Source organism: Crocuta crocuta, unplaced genomic scaffold (assembly GCF_008692635.1).
Source record: "Crocuta crocuta isolate KB4526 unplaced genomic scaffold, BGI_CrCroc_1.0 scaffold101, whole genome shotgun sequence".
NCBI lineage: Eukaryota > Metazoa > Chordata > Mammalia > Carnivora > Hyaenidae > Crocuta > Crocuta crocuta.
In genome coordinates, this window is record NW_027527956.1 from 8,332,197 (window position 1) to 8,349,376 (window position 17,180).

At 46.5% G+C, this 17,180-nt stretch overlaps 1 protein-coding gene across 9 annotated transcripts in view; it reads left to right on the forward strand.

Moving 5' to 3' along the window:
- ATP9B (ATPase phospholipid transporting 9B) overlaps window positions 1-17,180 on the forward strand; it is a 199,372-nt gene that overhangs the window by 83,688 nt on the left and 98,504 nt on the right. For 8 of the 9 annotated variants that reach the window (XR_013332332.1, XR_013332333.1, XM_077752699.1 and 5 more), the window contains 2 exons: window positions 5,659-5,739; window positions 15,168-15,243. The exons of the other annotated variant lie outside the window; for it this stretch is intronic. Coding sequence is in view for 6 of the 8 variants with exons in the window: in XM_077752699.1 (XP_077608825.1) it covers window positions 5,659-5,739; window positions 15,168-15,243 (157 nt within the window). In the remaining 2 variants the exon portion in view is untranslated. The remainder of the gene's footprint in view (window positions 1-5,658; window positions 5,740-15,167; window positions 15,244-17,180) is intronic. 9 annotated transcript variants of the gene reach the window in all.

The following is a 17,180-nucleotide window of genomic DNA, read 5'->3' on the forward strand; positions in this document are numbered from 1 at the left end:
GTGGGGATGTTGAAGAACCATCCCTTCTCCTGTTGAGGGGCAATTCTTCCACCGCTTTGGCCAGCACTGCTCTTCAGAGAGCTAGGCCAGCAGTCCCCCGGGCCCCTCTCCTGGGCCAGGCCGCCGTGTCTCAGGGTTAGCCTCGGTGAATATATTTAGACTTCATCTGTTGGCTTTTCGCTGTTCCTCTTCTACTTGCTGGAGATTATAATACATATGTAACCGTAAAGTGTGTTGGAGAAGGTAAAATTGTGTCACCTGACATAAAATGTAAGAACTTTACCCTGTCCTTTCTTCTAAAAGTGTATTGTGCGTCTTCTGCGCATATCTCTGGTTGTTGTATGCATTCATATACTTTTTACATATGCAGTATATCTGCATATAAGTTATTCCAATGTTTCATCTGTATTTTAAAGAAATATGAAGTGGAAAAACAAGATTTTTGTTTTTCTTTTGCTATTTACCATTTTTGTTCCTCATTATTCTTTTCAAAAGACTGAGTTCTACTGGATAACATTTCCCTGCCACCTAAACAGTTCCCTTTTGTTAACATTTCTTGTCGTGTGTGCCTGCGAATAGTGAATTCTCATTTTCATTCATCTGAAAAATCTTTATTTTAGCTGTTTCAGGAAAGGATAGTTTTGCTGAGTGTTAAATTCTGGGTTGACCAGTTTTTTCCCTGTAGCACTTTAAATATTTTGTTCCACTGTCTTCCGCTTCCATTATTTCTAATGAGAAATCATTGTTACTTTGATAGTCGTTCCTGTGTGTGATGTGTCACTTTTCTCTACGTATTTGTGAGGTTTTCCTTTCTCTCTGTTTTTTTAGCAACGGGATTTTGTTTTGTTGTTATACTTATTGGTTTTTGTTTTGTTTTGTTTTTAATTTTATTTATCTGTCTAGGGTTTTTCTAAGTTAATTTGTCTGGACTGTTGATATATTTGGCACATTTTTAGTCCTTCTTCACAGTTTTCCTTTCCCCCCATTCCTTGTCCACTCCTTCCAGGAGCCCAGTCGTAACATGGTGACCTCTTGACATTCTGCCAGTGGTGCTGTATCCGTGTCCTTTTCTAGATCTTTTTCCTTTGTGTCTTCAGAGTCTTTATCTCTTGATCTCTCTCTGAATTCACTGATTCGATTCTGTCATCTTCCATCTGCTATTAAATCCACCTAATAAACTTATTTCATGTATCTTTTTTTTAATTCTAGAATTTCCATTTGTTTTTTTTCCCCTTAAATGTATTTTTGTGTGTGTGCTTTTGTTTCACATTGTTTATTCTTTAGGAGAATATTTTTCTTTAAGTCTTTGAAATGTCATAATTGCTTCAAATTCTCATCTCTTAATTCTGATCTGGTCATATCAGAATTAGTCTTTATTTTGTTAAGTTTGTTTATTTTGAGAGAGAGCATGCACATGCATGCCAGTGGGGGAGGGGCAGAGTAGAGAGGGAAAGAGAATCCCAAGCAGGCTCCATGCTGCTCGTGAACTGTGAGATCATGACCTGAGCCGAAATGCAGAGTCGGATGCTTAACTGACTGAGCCCCCCAGCCGTCCCAGAATCAGTCTTTATTGATTGAATTCTTTCCTTAATATGGATCTTGTTTTTTGTGTCTTCATACGTCTAGAAATTTTGATTATTTCTTCAAATTTCTAATGATACATTGTAGAGACTCTGGATTGACTTATGTTCTTCTGAAGAGTTTTGTTTTTTTGTGTTTTGTTTTAATTGGTAGTTAACTTGGCTGAAGTCGAACGCTGAACTCTTATCTTTCCTGAACTTGGGGGGGCTGCTGGAAACCCACCCTGAATGTAGGTTGCATGGGGTCAGGATGAGAGGATGCCAGAAGTTAGGGCCCATCTGCGTCACTCTCCTGTCCCGGGTCCCTGTCTTCACCGTCACTCTTCAGCTGCAGTGGTTGTCCTGGTCCTCAGCCTCGGTGTCTTTTTGCCTTAGCTGCTAGTCTGTGTTTTCCTGTCTAAATATGGCAGCCATGCTACAACATTTATTCTGAGGCAAACCCAAAATAAAACAGATAACGGAAAATGAAAACGAAAACTCTGGAAAAAAAATGGTAAACTCTCTGCATTGGGGGAACTTCAAACACCCTCAGTTGTTTTAATGTTTCTTTATTTATTTTTAGAGTGAGTGAGCACGAGCGGGGAGGGGTAGTGGGGAGGGAGAGAGAGAATCCCAAGCAGGCTCCACACTGTTAGCGCAGAGCCCAACATGAGTTTCGACCTCACAAACTGTGAGATTATGACCTGAGCTAAAATGAAGAGTCAGATGCTTAACCGACTAAGCCATCCAGGTGCCCCAAGACCCCTCTCCCCAGTTTTAATGATTCCCTAGGAGGACCCCCCGGACTCAGCACAGAGTCCTCCTCATGACCGTGATTTATTCCAGCGAAAGGACACGGGACGCAGCCACGTGAAGGGCACATGGGGCGAATCTGGAGGAAGCAGCACACAGGTCCCAGAGCCCCTCCCAGTGCCTCATGCGGGGCACGCTGCCCGTCCCGGCGGCGTGTGGGGAGCACACGTGTGAAACGGCCCGACCAGGCGAGCGGGCGGAGGCTCGTGGAGGCACGTACCAGGTCCCGGGCTCCCGGGCAGAAGCAGGTGTTCAGCACGGAGCATGATGCTCGAGCGCGTGGTTTCTCATCTGGGCGTGGTGGGGACCCGCCTGAAGACACATTTCCAGACCCCACCCGGCCTTGCTCGCCAGCAGGCCTTTCTCAAGTCTGCTCTGGTCCTGTGTCTGCGCAGCCCTCGGCCGCGGTGTCTTTCCAGGAGGAGCGCGAGCGGTACTGTTGTCCTCGGACCTCACGCAGCTGGGGGAGCTGTGCCCCCGAGCCGCTAGAGCCACGCAGTCCCCCATTCGCGCCACGTCTGAGTGGGAGACCCCAGCAGCCGGGGCTCTAGCTCCCGTAGCCCCTTTGCATCTCAGATGCCCATCTCTGGCAGCGGGAGGGGTGGACCCGCCAACAGCAGTGAGTGGCAGCCGTGACCCTGTCCTGTGTTGCTGCCCAGCTTCAGGGCCTCTGTTGGGCTCCTGCGGGCCTCATGTCACCTGCCCAGACTTTCAGCCAGAAGGGTTTTATGCAGGAGGCACAGAGCATTTTTACAGGAAAATATTATTTTCATACAGCTTAATCCTAAGACATGTCGTGTTTAGGAATTGGTCAGGAGGAAATCTGAATCTTCAGACCCTTTCACAGTGGCTTTACACACCCCCATCACTTGCTGGGGAAGGGCCCAGAAGAGACCTTCCCTTTCTGGGACAGTAGCACTTAGTAGTCTGACTGCCTTGCTCTAATGTGCCACATGTGGGAAGGTGAGGGTCCACTGTTGCGGACCACGGCTGATCTGGGACGCCGACCACAAGTTAACAGCAGTGAGACGTTTCCGAGACAGATGGGGCCGTGGAGGGGTCACCAGCATGGGGTGGGCCTCCCACTTGCAGCTCTGGGCAGGGGTTACGTGTTGGTGCCAGTAGCATCTTGATTTCACGTGGCCCATCAGAGCTTGGTCCCTTGATCGTCCCATCAGAGCTTGGTCCCCTGATTGTCCCATCAGAGCTTGGTCCCTTGATCATGGGCAGTTCAGGTGACCCAGCCAGCCCAGCCCACACCCATGTGGTGGTTTCTGTGGCCAAGATCCCCTCAGGGGTCTGAATTCCCGCACCCGCTGCAGCTCCAAGTTGTTTGCCATCCTGTTCCTGCATTCGGCGTGGCGCTGCCCATGCCACGGTCGGGACAGCCCTGGCGGACTGCGTCTGGTCCGCCTCAGAGTCTGGTGCGGGCATCTGGGGTCTGTGAGTCCAGACTTCAAATGATGCGACCTCCGGGCCGGGCTGTGAGAGCTGTGCCACAGACCCGGCACCTGCTCTGAGGACAATTTGAGGGGGGTGGAGCTGCGGAGGGCAGGTCCCTCCAGCCTCATCGGGAAGCCCACCCTGGTCGGAGACCCACCGTCCACAGCTTTTACCTTCCTGTGCAGTGAGCTTGAGTCTGACGAGTTCCTGTGTGAGTGGCTAGTTTTCTCTCTTTCCATTAATTTTTTTCTGTAGTCACTGGATTGTTGTATCAAACCTGCATTTATATTACAGAATTCACCTTAAACTTAGACGCGTGTTTGCCTCTGTAGTTGAGGGTTTCAGTTATCCTGAGGTGCAGGCATTGTCTGCTGTTACGGTGTAGATCGCTCGCGGGGCAGACAGGAAATCCAGTCTGCCTTCAGGCGGCAGCTGGGAGTCTAGACCCGGGGGGACGCAGAGGTGAGGGCACTGCCGGGGAGCGGGGGCACAGCAGGTCGGGGCTCTGGGCCTCCTCCTTGCTGTATCCTTGACATTTCAGGCCCCTCATAAGGACAGATGGCTTGTGTAGTGTTGTGTTTGTCCAGCTTCTTGAGAGCCGACTAAGATTGCATTTTTAAACCTCAAGTAAAATATCAAGAACTAAAAGACCTTTACTAGTTTACTCGAAGAGCTCCGCTATAAATAATCTCTGCTTGTGGATATAGGTCACCCACGTACAATATTATTGTGTCCATGTGGACCAGGGTGAAAAATAGACTAGCATGTTTAGGTTATAACAAACTTAAGGTGTGTGCTTTGGAGTTTTGTCTTATAATGTGGGCTGCACGCTGGGCATTGTAGGCTGTGTGGAGTCCCCACACAGAGAAAAAATGTAATCCTTCTCCCCTGGGCTGTCTGGTGCGCAGCGCGGTCTGTGTCCCTTGTGGGTTTGGGTTTTGTCAAAGTCCAAACAGACAAGAAACTTCAGAATTACAAATTCTTGGTGATCTCCTGGTAAAAACTGTCATGCACCATTAGAAAATTAAAATTTAACATTCATAAAACTATATAGCGTTTTAAAACTACATTTTCTAAATCAGCAGACATATCTTTATAATTGTCTTAAAATAAGGTGCTCAAGATGTCATCTCTGGAGACTTACTGTTTAAACTTTTCCATGTCACCAGTGAATGGAATATTCTAAACCATTCTTTACCTACTTCATCACCAGTTCTGGGAAAGTTGCTACAGTGTGTGAATAGCTAACGCCTTCCCGGACAACCTTATAAATACGGATCATGGGGCTGTGGTGCAGGCACATGGGGGAATGCACGATGCTCATGGCTTTAAGGAAAGCAGTTGTCTGTAGCAAATGCAGTAGCTGCTAAAAGGAAATCGTAAATATCTAGGATTTGCTAAATTGTTTTATAAAACTTCTGTGAAATTGTGAGGATTGCTTAAATCTCACTAAATTCTTTGGTACCCATCTAACTTGTAAACACGATACACAGTTGGACAGAACTCCAAAGCGCACGGATGGGAAGGTCCCTTTGCCTCTGAACCCGGGGCAGCCGTGGGCGACAGGGCGTGGGCAGCGTCTCCCAGGCTGTGGACACTCACCTGTCCTTCAGCGGCAGCGGCGAGGGAGAAGCAAAGGAAATTGCCACACCTCTGCCGAGCTTAAAAGTGATTTCTCTTGGTTATCTTCCATCCTAATTCATAGTGTTGACACACAAAATATAGGAAAGTCAGCCATCACTTTTGATAAGCAACATATGAAAAATAATAGTTGGTAATTGAAAACTTTCCAAGTAACTTTGCTTAATTATAATGTAATTAATTCAGACATTCTATATTCCAGGACCTGTTTTCAATCAGCGCTTACGTTTATGCTCAGAAGCCACAACTGGATATTCACAGTTTTGAAGGCACGTTTACCAGGGTGAGTTAAATCTTTCATTAGATACAGACATATTCTTTGTGTGTATAAGTTAAGGACAGCAAACCTTAAATTTGAAAAAGTGCTTAAAGAATAAATTAAAACAATAGTTTTGAACTGAAGAGGGAAAATGTAGAGAATGTTTCCAGTCCCTAAGTCTGTGTGTCCGGCCTTAGCGTGGGGTGCCCTTAGGACCGTGTTTCTGTTTGGCGTGTTTACTCTGGAAGGGGTCCTTCACCCTGAAGGTGCTGGGAGTCCTGAAGATGAAGGGGTTTTGCGATTTCAGCTTTGACTTTGTGTTAGAGTTAATGCACTGTTGATTTTAGTAACTGGGTGCGCGTATGCGTGTGTGCGCGCATGTGTCCACCTGCATTTGCTCACATGCACGCAAGCGTTTCATTGAACACCCTTTTCAGTATCCAGGTGTTTTGCTCTAGCTTGAAGTCCCCTCCCCCCGATTATTTGAAAGGATTTGGAGGACTCAGTAACTTCAGATTTTAAAGCAGCTTGTACTGATACTGTAAAGGCCTTATAATAATTAAGGGCTTTTAGTGTATGGCTGTAGTTTACTTTTAATTGCTGCAGTTGTTGTAAAAAGATTTCTGTTGGTGCAGTCAGCTCGTTTCATTCTTGGTCACACATCAGGTGAGCAGGTGTCTTTGTTGAGAAAACATTTCGTACGTGCCAGACGATGAGCAAATCACGGGGATGCCTGTGGGCAGACGGTCATTGCTTTGTAACTTTACTTCTACAAGTGTCTCAGTAAAAAAAAGCATGTTCGAGGGGTGCCCACGTGGCTCAGTTGGTTAAGCATCCATCTTCGGCTCAGTCATGACCTGACGGTTCACGAGTTTGAGCCCCGCATCAGGCTCTGTGCTGAGAGCTTGGAGCCTGGAGCCTGCCTCTGATTCTTTGTCTCCTTCGCTCTTTGCCCCTCCCCTGCGCACGTGCGCTCTCTCTTGCTCTCTCTCGCTCTCTTCTCTCTCTATCAAAAATAAATAAACATTAAAAAAATTTTTTTAAAAACATGTTCAAGATGTTTGTGGAGACAGATGAGTAAGATGAAGAAGTGTACAATGGGTATGGGGAAAACCAAGATCCTTTTGTGTTTTTGCAAACATGTTTATGGAAAAAAGCACTTCTAGATTAAAGACGATTTAGCATAAGTAGGAAAAAGCCTTACAAAAGGGCTCCATTATTACCATAAATTACGAGCTATCACCGTGGCCACTGTCAGTATTTTGGAACATTATTTGCTTCCCTCCTTTTCTGTTCTCAGAACATGTCACTTGTGACATGTCTGCTGGACGACGTGTGGGGTCACACTGAGTTCCGTGCGAGTGTGCGGGAGTGTGGCCAAGCACAGCCGGGCTGCATGTGGCTGCGTGTGAGTGTGTGAGTGAGTGTGCAGGGCGGGGGGGGAAGGAGGACGGGAGGCGTGGCCAGGCTCCATCCCCAGGGTCCGCAGCTCAGAGAGGATGGTACTGGGGTTCGTACACGATCCCAGGCAGTCACCTGCATGCACGTCCCCACCCCCACCCCCACCCCGGACCGGACAGGCTGGGTGCTAGGGCTGCACACTTGTGAGAAGGAAAATGCTGCAAACTGCGGTTTCCTGTGGTGAGGAGAGGTGCCCAGGATGGCACGGTCTGGCCCAGAGCCGAGCGCCTCACCGCGAGGTCGCTCAGGGGTTTGACTTCTTCGAGGCTTCAGTGCACCCACGTCCCGTCCACTCTGGATTCCTGCACGTTCTAACCACCCGCCTTTTGCTGCCTCCTTTGGGTGTTTCTGACAAGATTTTGTTTCACTCCTTTTAAATGTGTCGTCATGTTCTGGATTATTTAAGGAGAAAAAATCTTTATTTTTGTGTGCACCTTTCAAAAAGGAGGACAGAAAATGCCGTGTTAAGTAACTGGTTTCGTGACTAGGAAATGGAATCCATCAGTTTAATTTTTGAAGTATGAAGTCAGCATTTAAAGAAGTGATACCTGCTTCTATTCCTTTTTTAGAGAATGATATACAAAGGAAAAAATTACATATTTTGTATCAGCCTGAGTAATTAAATAAGAATCAGAGCAAATTAATTCCCATGATTCCCGTGTCCTGTGGCAGTACGTGCGTCATGTATTTGTTGTCTACACGGAGTCTAGTTGTGGACATTGTGAATAATGTCCACTCCTCCCTTATGACGGCAGCGTAACCTCAGCTGCCCACTGTGTGGCATTCTGAGTTCTAGAAATCCTCCTCCTGTTGTTAGTGGTGTAATTGATTTGCTTAATGTTCAGGACCAAGCAATTCTCTCTGAAGTTTAGAGTTTAAAACTAGCCAGTTTTGAAATATTAGCAATGTTTGTGGGTCTTTAACATCTTTTAATCTTCTTTATAAATACATTTTCTGCTGTAATTTCTTCTGTAAACCATAGCACACGTCATTGTTCAGGTCTTTTTCCAAACAAAATACTCCCCTTCTTAAAAGCAAATTTCTATTGTCTGTTAAATGTTGAGAAAACAGCCTCAAATGGCATCATTTTGCTTTCTCTCTCCCCAAAGCAAATTTCGTCTTTGCAAATTATAACGTTAAAGAGGAGGAAGCCCAAAGAGAAAGTTCCTTGGAGATACTTTCCTTTCCATCTTAACAGTCTTTATTCTGTACTGTATGAGGTGGGTAAGCTGTCGTTTATAGTAATTTCTTGATATTAGAAAAAGTTTACTGTTTACAGTCCATCGCTGTTATTACAGAATTGACAGAAAACTGCAGACACTGTGTGCTCTTCACCCAGAATCGTGATAGAAAGACACAGATGCAGTCACATGATTAAGTAGTTGTGGAAAAGTAAGGGGAGAACCAGCCTAAATTTCCAAAACGAAACTGTGTAGCAGTTCACAGTGCCTAATACTAGGTGTGTGTTTTTAGTGCTCTGGGGTGTGACAGGGGGGGACACGGGGCCAGACGACGGGGCATTGCTGACTTCCCCGTCCTGATGGAGCCGCAGGAGAGTGTCCGGCCGCTGCAGTCCTGCTCATGTACCCCGTGTCCCCTGAGGGCGGCAGCGGCCGGCGGGCCAGCCATGGAGGAGCGCAGAGACGCGCAGCTGAGGCAGGGGCGTTGGGGGTCACTGTGGACACGGGGCGCCCTCGGGTGAGGGGCTCCGAAGGTGCAGGAAGAGCTCCGCATTCATTTCCTGTTGGATTTATTCACTTCCTTGACTAATGTGGATGTAATTTCATTTTTAAATATTCCATTATTTTTTGTAATTTTTTTCATTTTCTTAAGATACACATGAAATCTACCATCTTACGCATTCTTATTTTTTGTTGAGAGCGCGCGCGTGCGAGCGCATGTGCACGCGCACATGAGTGGGGGAGGGGCAGAGGGAGCCAGAACCCCAAGCAGGCTCCGCACTGTCAGCGCAGAGCCCGACACGGGCTCGATCCCACGAACCCTGAGATCGTGACCTGAGCGGAAGTCGGACGCTCAGCCGACTGAGCCCCCCCCCATGCTGCCCAGCAGTTTGTTCTTGTTGCCTTTGCTTTTGGCGTCACATCCACAAAATCAAATCTAGTGTCATAAAGCTTTTGTCCTGTGTTTTCTTCTAAGACTTTTTGTTGTTGTTGTAAGTCTTACATTTAGGTCTTTGATTCATTTTGTTATTATTATTTTTTTTTAAATTTTTTATTTATTTCTAGGAGAGAGAGATATAGACAGCGTGAGCAGGGGAGGGTCAGAGAGAGAGGGAGTCACAGACTGAAACAGGCTCCAGGCTCTGAGCTGGCAGTCAGCACAGAGCCCGACGCGGGGTCCGAACCCACCAACCGCGAGATCATGACCTGAGCGAAAATCGGACGCTTAACCGACTGAGCCACCCAGGCGCCCCTCATTTTGTTATTTTTATATGTGGTATTAGGGAAGCACAATTCTACTGTTTGGTGAGTGGACATTCAGTTTTCCCAGCGTCGTTTGTTGAAAGACTCTTCCCCAGTGTAAGGTCTTGGTACCCTCACCAAAGTCTGTTTATGTCTCTGACCAGGCATTCATTCCGAGGCTCTTCACTGTATCGCATTGGTCTGTATGTCTGTCTTTATGGCAGCACCATAGCATTCTGATCACTGTGGCTTTGTAGTGAGTTTTAAAGTCAGGAATTTTGATACCTCCAGTTTTGTTCTTTTTTTTTTCCTCTCCAAGTCTGTTTTTGGATATTGGGGTCCCTCGGGATTCCATATGAATTTTAGGAGGGTTTTTTCTGTTTCTGCAAAAAATGTCATTGGGATTTTAATAATGGATTGCATTGAATCTATAGATCACTTGGGGTAGTGTTGACATTTTAACAATATTAAGTCTTCTAGTCCATGAACATGGGATGTATTTCCATTTATTTATGTCTTCTTTACATCGTTTTGACTATTTTGTAATTTTTCTTTTATCAGTCTTTCAAGTTAATTTCTAAATACGTTATTATTTTTGACGCCAGGAGGAACTGCTTTCCTAATTTCCCTTACAGACTGTTCACTGTTGGTTCATATAAACACAAGTGATTTGTGTGTGTTGTCTGTGTATCCTGCTACTTTGCTGAATTTGTTCAGTCAAACAGCTTTCTTGTGGAATTTTTAGTGTTTTCTATTTATAAGATCATATTATCTGCAAACAAGTAATTTTACATATTCTTACCCAATAGTGGCTTTTATTTCTTTTTCTTGCATAATTGCTCTAGCTGGAACTCTGCACACTAAGTTGTGAGATGCAGTGAAAGTGGGCAGGCACCCTGATGAGCGCCTCGGGCTTTCACCACCTGGGATGATAGTCTCACTGGGCTTTTCATGCGTGGCTTTTGTTTTTATTTTTAAAATGTATATAAATTCAAGTTATGGGGCGCCTGGGTGGCTCAGTCGTTTAAGCGGCCGACTTTCGCTTGGGTCATGATCTCGCGGTTCGTGGGTTCGAGCCCCGCGTCGGGCTCTGTGCTGACTGCCAGCTCGGAGCCTGGAGCCTATTTCGGAGTCTGTGACTCCCTCTCTCTCTGGCCCTCCCCTGCTCACGCTGTTTCTCACTCTCTCTCTCTCCTAGAAATAAATTAAAAAAAAAAAATTAAAAAAATTTATATAAATTCAAGTTAGTTAGCATACAGTGTGGTGTTGGTTTCAGGAGTAGATAGAACCCAGTGATTCAGCACCTTCATGTAACACCCAGTGCTCATCCCAACAAGTGCCCTTCATATGGCTTTTATTATGTTGAGGTAACTCCCTTCTCTTCCTGGTTTGTTGAATTCATTTTTTTTTTAATCATAAAAGGGTATTGAATATTTGCTGTTTCTTCATCAGTTGAGATGATCATGGGGATGTTTTTCCTTTATCCTGTCAATGTAAGGTATTACATTGATTGGCTTATATTTTGAACCAGTCTTGCATTCTGCTTGGTCATAGTGTATAATCCTTTTAATATTTTGCTAAATTGTATTTGCTGGCATTACAAGATTTTGCCATCAGTGACCATAAAAGGATGCTGACGTGTAGTTTATTAATTCTTGTCATGTCTTTGGCTTTGGTACCAAGGTTGCACTGGGCTTATAGAGTGAGTTAGGAGATGTCCCTCCTTGTTAATGTTTTGGAATAGTTGGAGAAGGATGGAAATTAGTTTTTCTTTATATGTTTAGTAGATTTCACCTATGAAGTCTTTGGATCCAGGGTGTTTCTATATCAGATTTTTTGTTATTGATTTAGTCTCTTAACTAGATATAGGTCTCTTCACATTTTCTCCTTTTTCATGATTAGTCTTGGTAGGTTTTGTGTTTCTAGAAATTCATACATTTCATCAAATTTCTTGGTACACAAGTGCTAATGTATTCTTTTATAATCCTTTTTATTAATGTAGAATTGTAGCATAGTCCCCACTTTGGTTTCTGATTTCAGTAATTTGATTCTTTGTCTTTTTTTCTTAGTGCATCTAGTTAAGGGTTTGCCAATTTTGTTGATATTTTGGAAGAACCAATTTCTGCTTTCATTTTTAAATTGTTTTTCTATTATTTATTTATAAAGTTAGGTCATCAGTTTGAGATCTTTCCTCTTTTTTAATATAAGCGTTTATAGCTGTCGATTTCCCCCTTAGCACCACTTACGTTGTACTTCATAAGCTTTTGTAAGTTGTGCTTCAGTATCATTTGTGTCTAAGCATCTCTTAATTTCCTTTGTGATTTCTTCTTAATGCATTCGTTGTTTAAAAGTGTTTAATTTCCACAATTTTGTGAATTTTCTGTTACTGATTTCTAACTTTATCTTATCATGGTTGGACTAGATACTTTGTATGATGATCTGTTGAGACTTCATTTGTAACATAAGGTCTGTCCTGGGAAATGTCCGTTCACTTGAGAAGAAGGTGTTTGCTGTTTGATGTGGAGTGTCCTTTATGTCTGTGAGATCTAGTTGGTTTATTGTGCTGAGTTTTCTATTCACTCACCTCTGTCTGGTGGCTCTAGCCGTCATTGTAAGTGGAATTCTAGGGTCTCTATTACTGTTGAGCATTCTGTTTTAATACTCTTAAATTCTGTCAGTTTTTGCTTCATATATTTTTATAGTTTTTGTTAGATGCACCGTTGTGTATAATTTTCCTGCCTTATTGAACATTCAATTAACATATAATGTCTCATAACCTTTTTTGATTTAATATTTGTTTTGTCTGATATTCCTGTGGCTGCATCTGCTCACTTCTGCTTACTTTGCTTACTGTCTGCATAGAATATCTTTTCTCCTACTTTCACTTGCAGCCTCTTAGTGTCTTTGGATGTAAAGTGAGTCTCCGCATGTAGACCGCATATAGTTGGGTCATGTGTTTTTATCCATCATGCCAATCTCTGTCTTTTGATTATGGAGTTTAATCCATCGATACTTGAAGTAATTGCTGAAATGAAGGGACTTCTGTCATCGTTCAGTTTTTTCTACATGCCTTGTGGGTTTTCTGCCCTTATTTCCTACATTACTGTCTTCTATTGTATTTAGTTGGTTTGGCAGTGAAATGTTTAAATTTCTCATTTCCTTTTGTGTATATTCTATAGCTGTTTTCTTTGTGGTTACCATGGGGATTACATTTAGCATCCTGAGAGATACAATACTCCAATTTGAATTTGTACCAACTTATGTTCAGTGACATACCAAGGTGCTGCCCCTTTACGGCCCCCCCTCGTGTTTCTGATGCCACACCATTACCTCTTTCTGTGTGTTCTGTGCCTAGAACATACGCGCTAACTCTAGCCTCTTAAATAATGTAGAAAACAAGGTTTGGAATTACAGACCAAAGTGGCAACAGTACTAGCTTTTATGTATTAGTTTCTCCAGTCACAAAACGTGCAGCTACAAGCCATTGTTACAGTAACATTTGCCTTTATAATCGCCTGTTTATCCTTATGGAGATGTTTACCTGTCCCCAGACGTTCACTTCCTGCTCCACTCACTGCGTCCCATTCCTCCACCTGCAGGGCCGCCCGGAGCACGTCTTGCAGGAGCGTCCAGCGCTCACAGGCTCTCAGCTTGTTTGTCTGCAAATGTCTCGATGTTGCCCTCAGTTCTGAAGGACAGTTTTGCAGGACCTAGGATTCTTGGCTGACGTGTGTGTGTGTGTGTGTGTGTGTGTGTGAGCACGTTGAATATATCAGCACACTGCCTTCTGGCCTCCAGAATTTGGGGATCCCTGGTATGTGATGGTTTGCGTCCCTCCTGCCCCCCGCTTTTGAGATTCTCTCTGGCTCTTAAAAGTGTTACTATAATGTGTCCCTGTGTGGGTGTCCTTGAGTCCGTCTTGCTTGGATTCGGTTGGGCTTCCTCAGTGTTTACATTCACCTCTTTCATCAGATTTGGGGGGGTTTCCTCCCTTGTTTCTTCACATGTTCTCTCCACCTCTTCCTCTGCCTTCCCCTTCAGGACCCCCACAGTACGTACGCTGCCTGTTCCCTGGTGCCCCCACGCCCGCAGGCCGTTTTCATTTTCCTTATTTTTTTGTTTCATTCTGTACCTCACACTTAGTCATTCCCATCGTTCTGTTTTCAGGTTTGCTGGTTCCCCGGCCTCATCAGACCTGCCGCGAATCTTCAGGGAAATTTTCCTTTGAGTCACTGTACTTTTCAGTTCTTTAAATTCTTTTGGTTTAGGTTTTTTTTTTTAATGTTTCTATTTATTTTGAGAGAAAGAGCACATAGGGGAGGGGCAGGCAGGGAGGGGGAGAGAATCCCTAGCAGGCTTCGCACTGTCAGCGCAGAGCCTAACGGGGGGCTGGATACACTGAAACCTGAGAATGTGACCTGAGGCAAAATCAAGTCTGATGCTCAACTGACTGAGCCACCGAGGCGCCCCTTTTGGTTTCTGTTTAGATTTCCTGTATCGATATTTATGTTTTGTTCACACATTGTTTTCTTGACTTTCTCCACATCTTCTTTGTTTGAACATATTTAATACTTTACTTTTAAAGTCTTTGTGTAGTGTATCTGACATCAGGTGTTTTTCAGGGATAATTTCTCTTGATTTATAATTTTTCCTTTTAATGAGCTGTCATTTTCCGGGTTGTTTTATTTACATTTTTTAATCCCTTGCTGTTGTTGAAACTTTTTTTTTTTTACTATAATAATGTGCTAATGCTAGAAGTCAAAATCTCTCCCTCAGGGTTTGCTGGGTTTTTAGTCATTATATTTATGGGTTTATTTTAAATACTGTAGACAGGCTCTTTGCGGGGTGTCAGCCTCAGGTGTGGACGTAATGTCTTCTCTGAGCCTTCCCTTGAGCGCGCCCAGTCACTTCCCGATTTCCCCGTGTAGGCAGCCGTTTTTCAGTGTCCTGGTCTTTAATGTGTGGCTCCCAAAAGGGGGAAAGTGAAAAACAGAAGGGGGATGATAGGCACTCGCCCGTCCCTCCCTTGAAGTCGCTGGAGCTGGAGCTGGAGGGGCGACGGCGGTGGCCGCCAGCTCTGTGTCTGCGCCTGTGTGCTCCGAGCACCGCGTCCTGCCGTCTGGAGGGACCGGGTCCTGTGTGTCCCCCCGGCTTCTGCAGGCTGCCTGCCACGTGGCTGGGGTGCGGGACGGGTAGGTGCCTCCGTGCTGAGAGCTGGAATCGACCAAAACTGGCTCCTTCCCCCGGACCCGCTGCAGGCCTTCGGCCTGGCCCACAGCTCCGAGGCAGCTCCGTCACACGGGTTCTGCCCCCGCTGTGTCGTCTGGGGGGAGAGGTTCCCGGGGCCCCTGCTTAGCTGTCTTCCCAGAATCCAATCAGGCACTTTTCAACCTTCCCGGGGCCCTTCCTAGAATCCTTTATGTAACTTCCCTTGTTTTTCACCCATATTTTGCGGTGCCGTCCCAGTGCTCCCTAAGGGAGCCAGCTTACACCCTTGTGTTGATCACTGTAGACACCTTACGTAACAATTCGCTAACTTGTCGTTTTCGTCCTTTTCTCTCTGAACAGGAAGACAGTGAGCCGCCCATTCACGAAAGTCTCAGCATCGAGAATACGCTGTGGGCGGGCACCGTTGTTGCGTCAGGTGAGAGGTCAGCTCTGAGTTCAGTGTGGGCTCTTGCGCGGGAGATGCGGTGCAGCGCCTCTGGATGTGCCTGTCCCACCCGGGGACCTTGCCACACGTGCCCCGTAGGCGGTGGGCCTGGGGCCAGCCCTGGCCGTGGCCTGCGCGCCTGCACACCCACTCCAGGGGAGTGCGCCCTACGTGCCGCGGGCAGGGGCGCTCTGCTGGCCGTGCCGACTCCGCAGCTGGCCCGTCGGCGTCCCTGACCGTGTGCTCGGGAGCGGGTGGTGGCCTCCAAGGGGTCTTCCGCTGCTCCGCAGTGGTCCGTACACTCACAGGAGGCACGGTGGTGGGCTGTCTGTCTGGGAGGAACGTGTCAGAGGAGGCAGGGGAAGGGGGCGCTTGGGATGTAGTTCATGTTGGGCCTTTGGGGACCAGGGTGACCAGGGTAGAGGTCCTTAATGTCTTTCTGAGCGAAATTGGAGGATATTGGAGTATTTCTTGTGGCTGAATGGGGAGGTCACCTAAATTTACATTTTGGAAACTAAATTTTTCTGGGAGATACTGAAATCTGAATGATAATCAGCTTTTCAGAAAAGTAGTTGACTTGCTGATGGGAAGCAGGATGGAATGTGACTAGCAGGAAAGGTGAAGGATGCCGGGCGGGAGGAGGCAGGATGCACTGAGGAGAGTAGGGCTGTGGGTCCTCCCCGGGGCCTGAAGCCGGCAGCCCTCCTGTCTGGGAGCACAGTCTCTCTTCGGGTGGTTTTGTAAGAGCCACTCTCAGAGCAGGTGCTGTGGATGCAGCGTGGAGTCCTTGACCCGGGAGCTCACGGCCCAGGAGGACTCTGGTGAAGCGAGGCAGCTACGTCCAGTTGTGCGAAGGAGCACAGGAAAGTCGAGGGGTCCCCGAAACCATAGACTCCTTGCTCCTTCCCTGGTTAGAGCTAAGGGGGGACTTCTCCGTACGCTTGGTTGAGGCACAGACAGGTGCCCAGGTGAGGAGGCGGAAAGGTGTGGGAGGTCTGGTCACCAGCGGCTGCTTGAGGGGCTGGCGCACCGTGCGCCGAAGAGGGTAATGCCCGGGCCCGCGTGCCTGGCACACGGAGAAGAGCGGCCCAGACGCACACAGGGTGGTTCTGTGCACCTGTGTGTGCGAGGGCCTGTGTGGATACAGGGGCTCCCATTAGGGACTAGAGGATCAAAGGGGACTTAGTTGTATACTGTTTTATATGTTTCATAAAACGGTTGATGGCACATAGGACAGTTTTAATAGAAACTCTGTGAGGTATTTCATGATTTTCATACTGTTGGGTTTTTTAAATTTTTCTCAAGATAAAGAGAAAGAAGAAGTAAGGATAGCACACGGAGAAAACTCGGGGCACAGGCCGGGTCTCGGGCCGTGTAGTCCTCGGGAAGGGGAGACTCATGGTGCCCATGAGTCACTGTGGAGAGGGCACTGTCCCCACGAGAAATGTCCGGGTCCTATGCTCTTGCTTCCTCCATGTGGCTGTTTGCGGTTCACTTCACTGACCCTGAGACCCCCCCGCCTCGCATTGTTCGCCTCACCTTGAGGGCCCAGGACTGCGGCTCAGACAGGCCCATGTGAGTGTGGCCACGCAGCCTGGCTGTCACAGGGCAAGGATTGGAATCCAGGTGGCTGTCCTCGACAACTGTCCCCCTCAGCCCCCAGCACTTAATAGTTGCAGGCGAGTATTTACAACGTACCACACGTCTTCTAATGTTGGTCACACACTTTACGTTTTCTCCGTCTAGAGTTCTATTCTGTTTCCATCATATCGAAGACACTCTTCGTAAACCATTCATTTTACTTGCCCCGTTGTCCCCATGTGCGGGACCGTGTCTGTCCCGCGTATGGGGCTGTGGCTGCTCACCTTCGGTGCTGTTGGTGTGAGGCCGTCACCCCCACAGACGGAGAGACACCCGAGCGGCGGGCT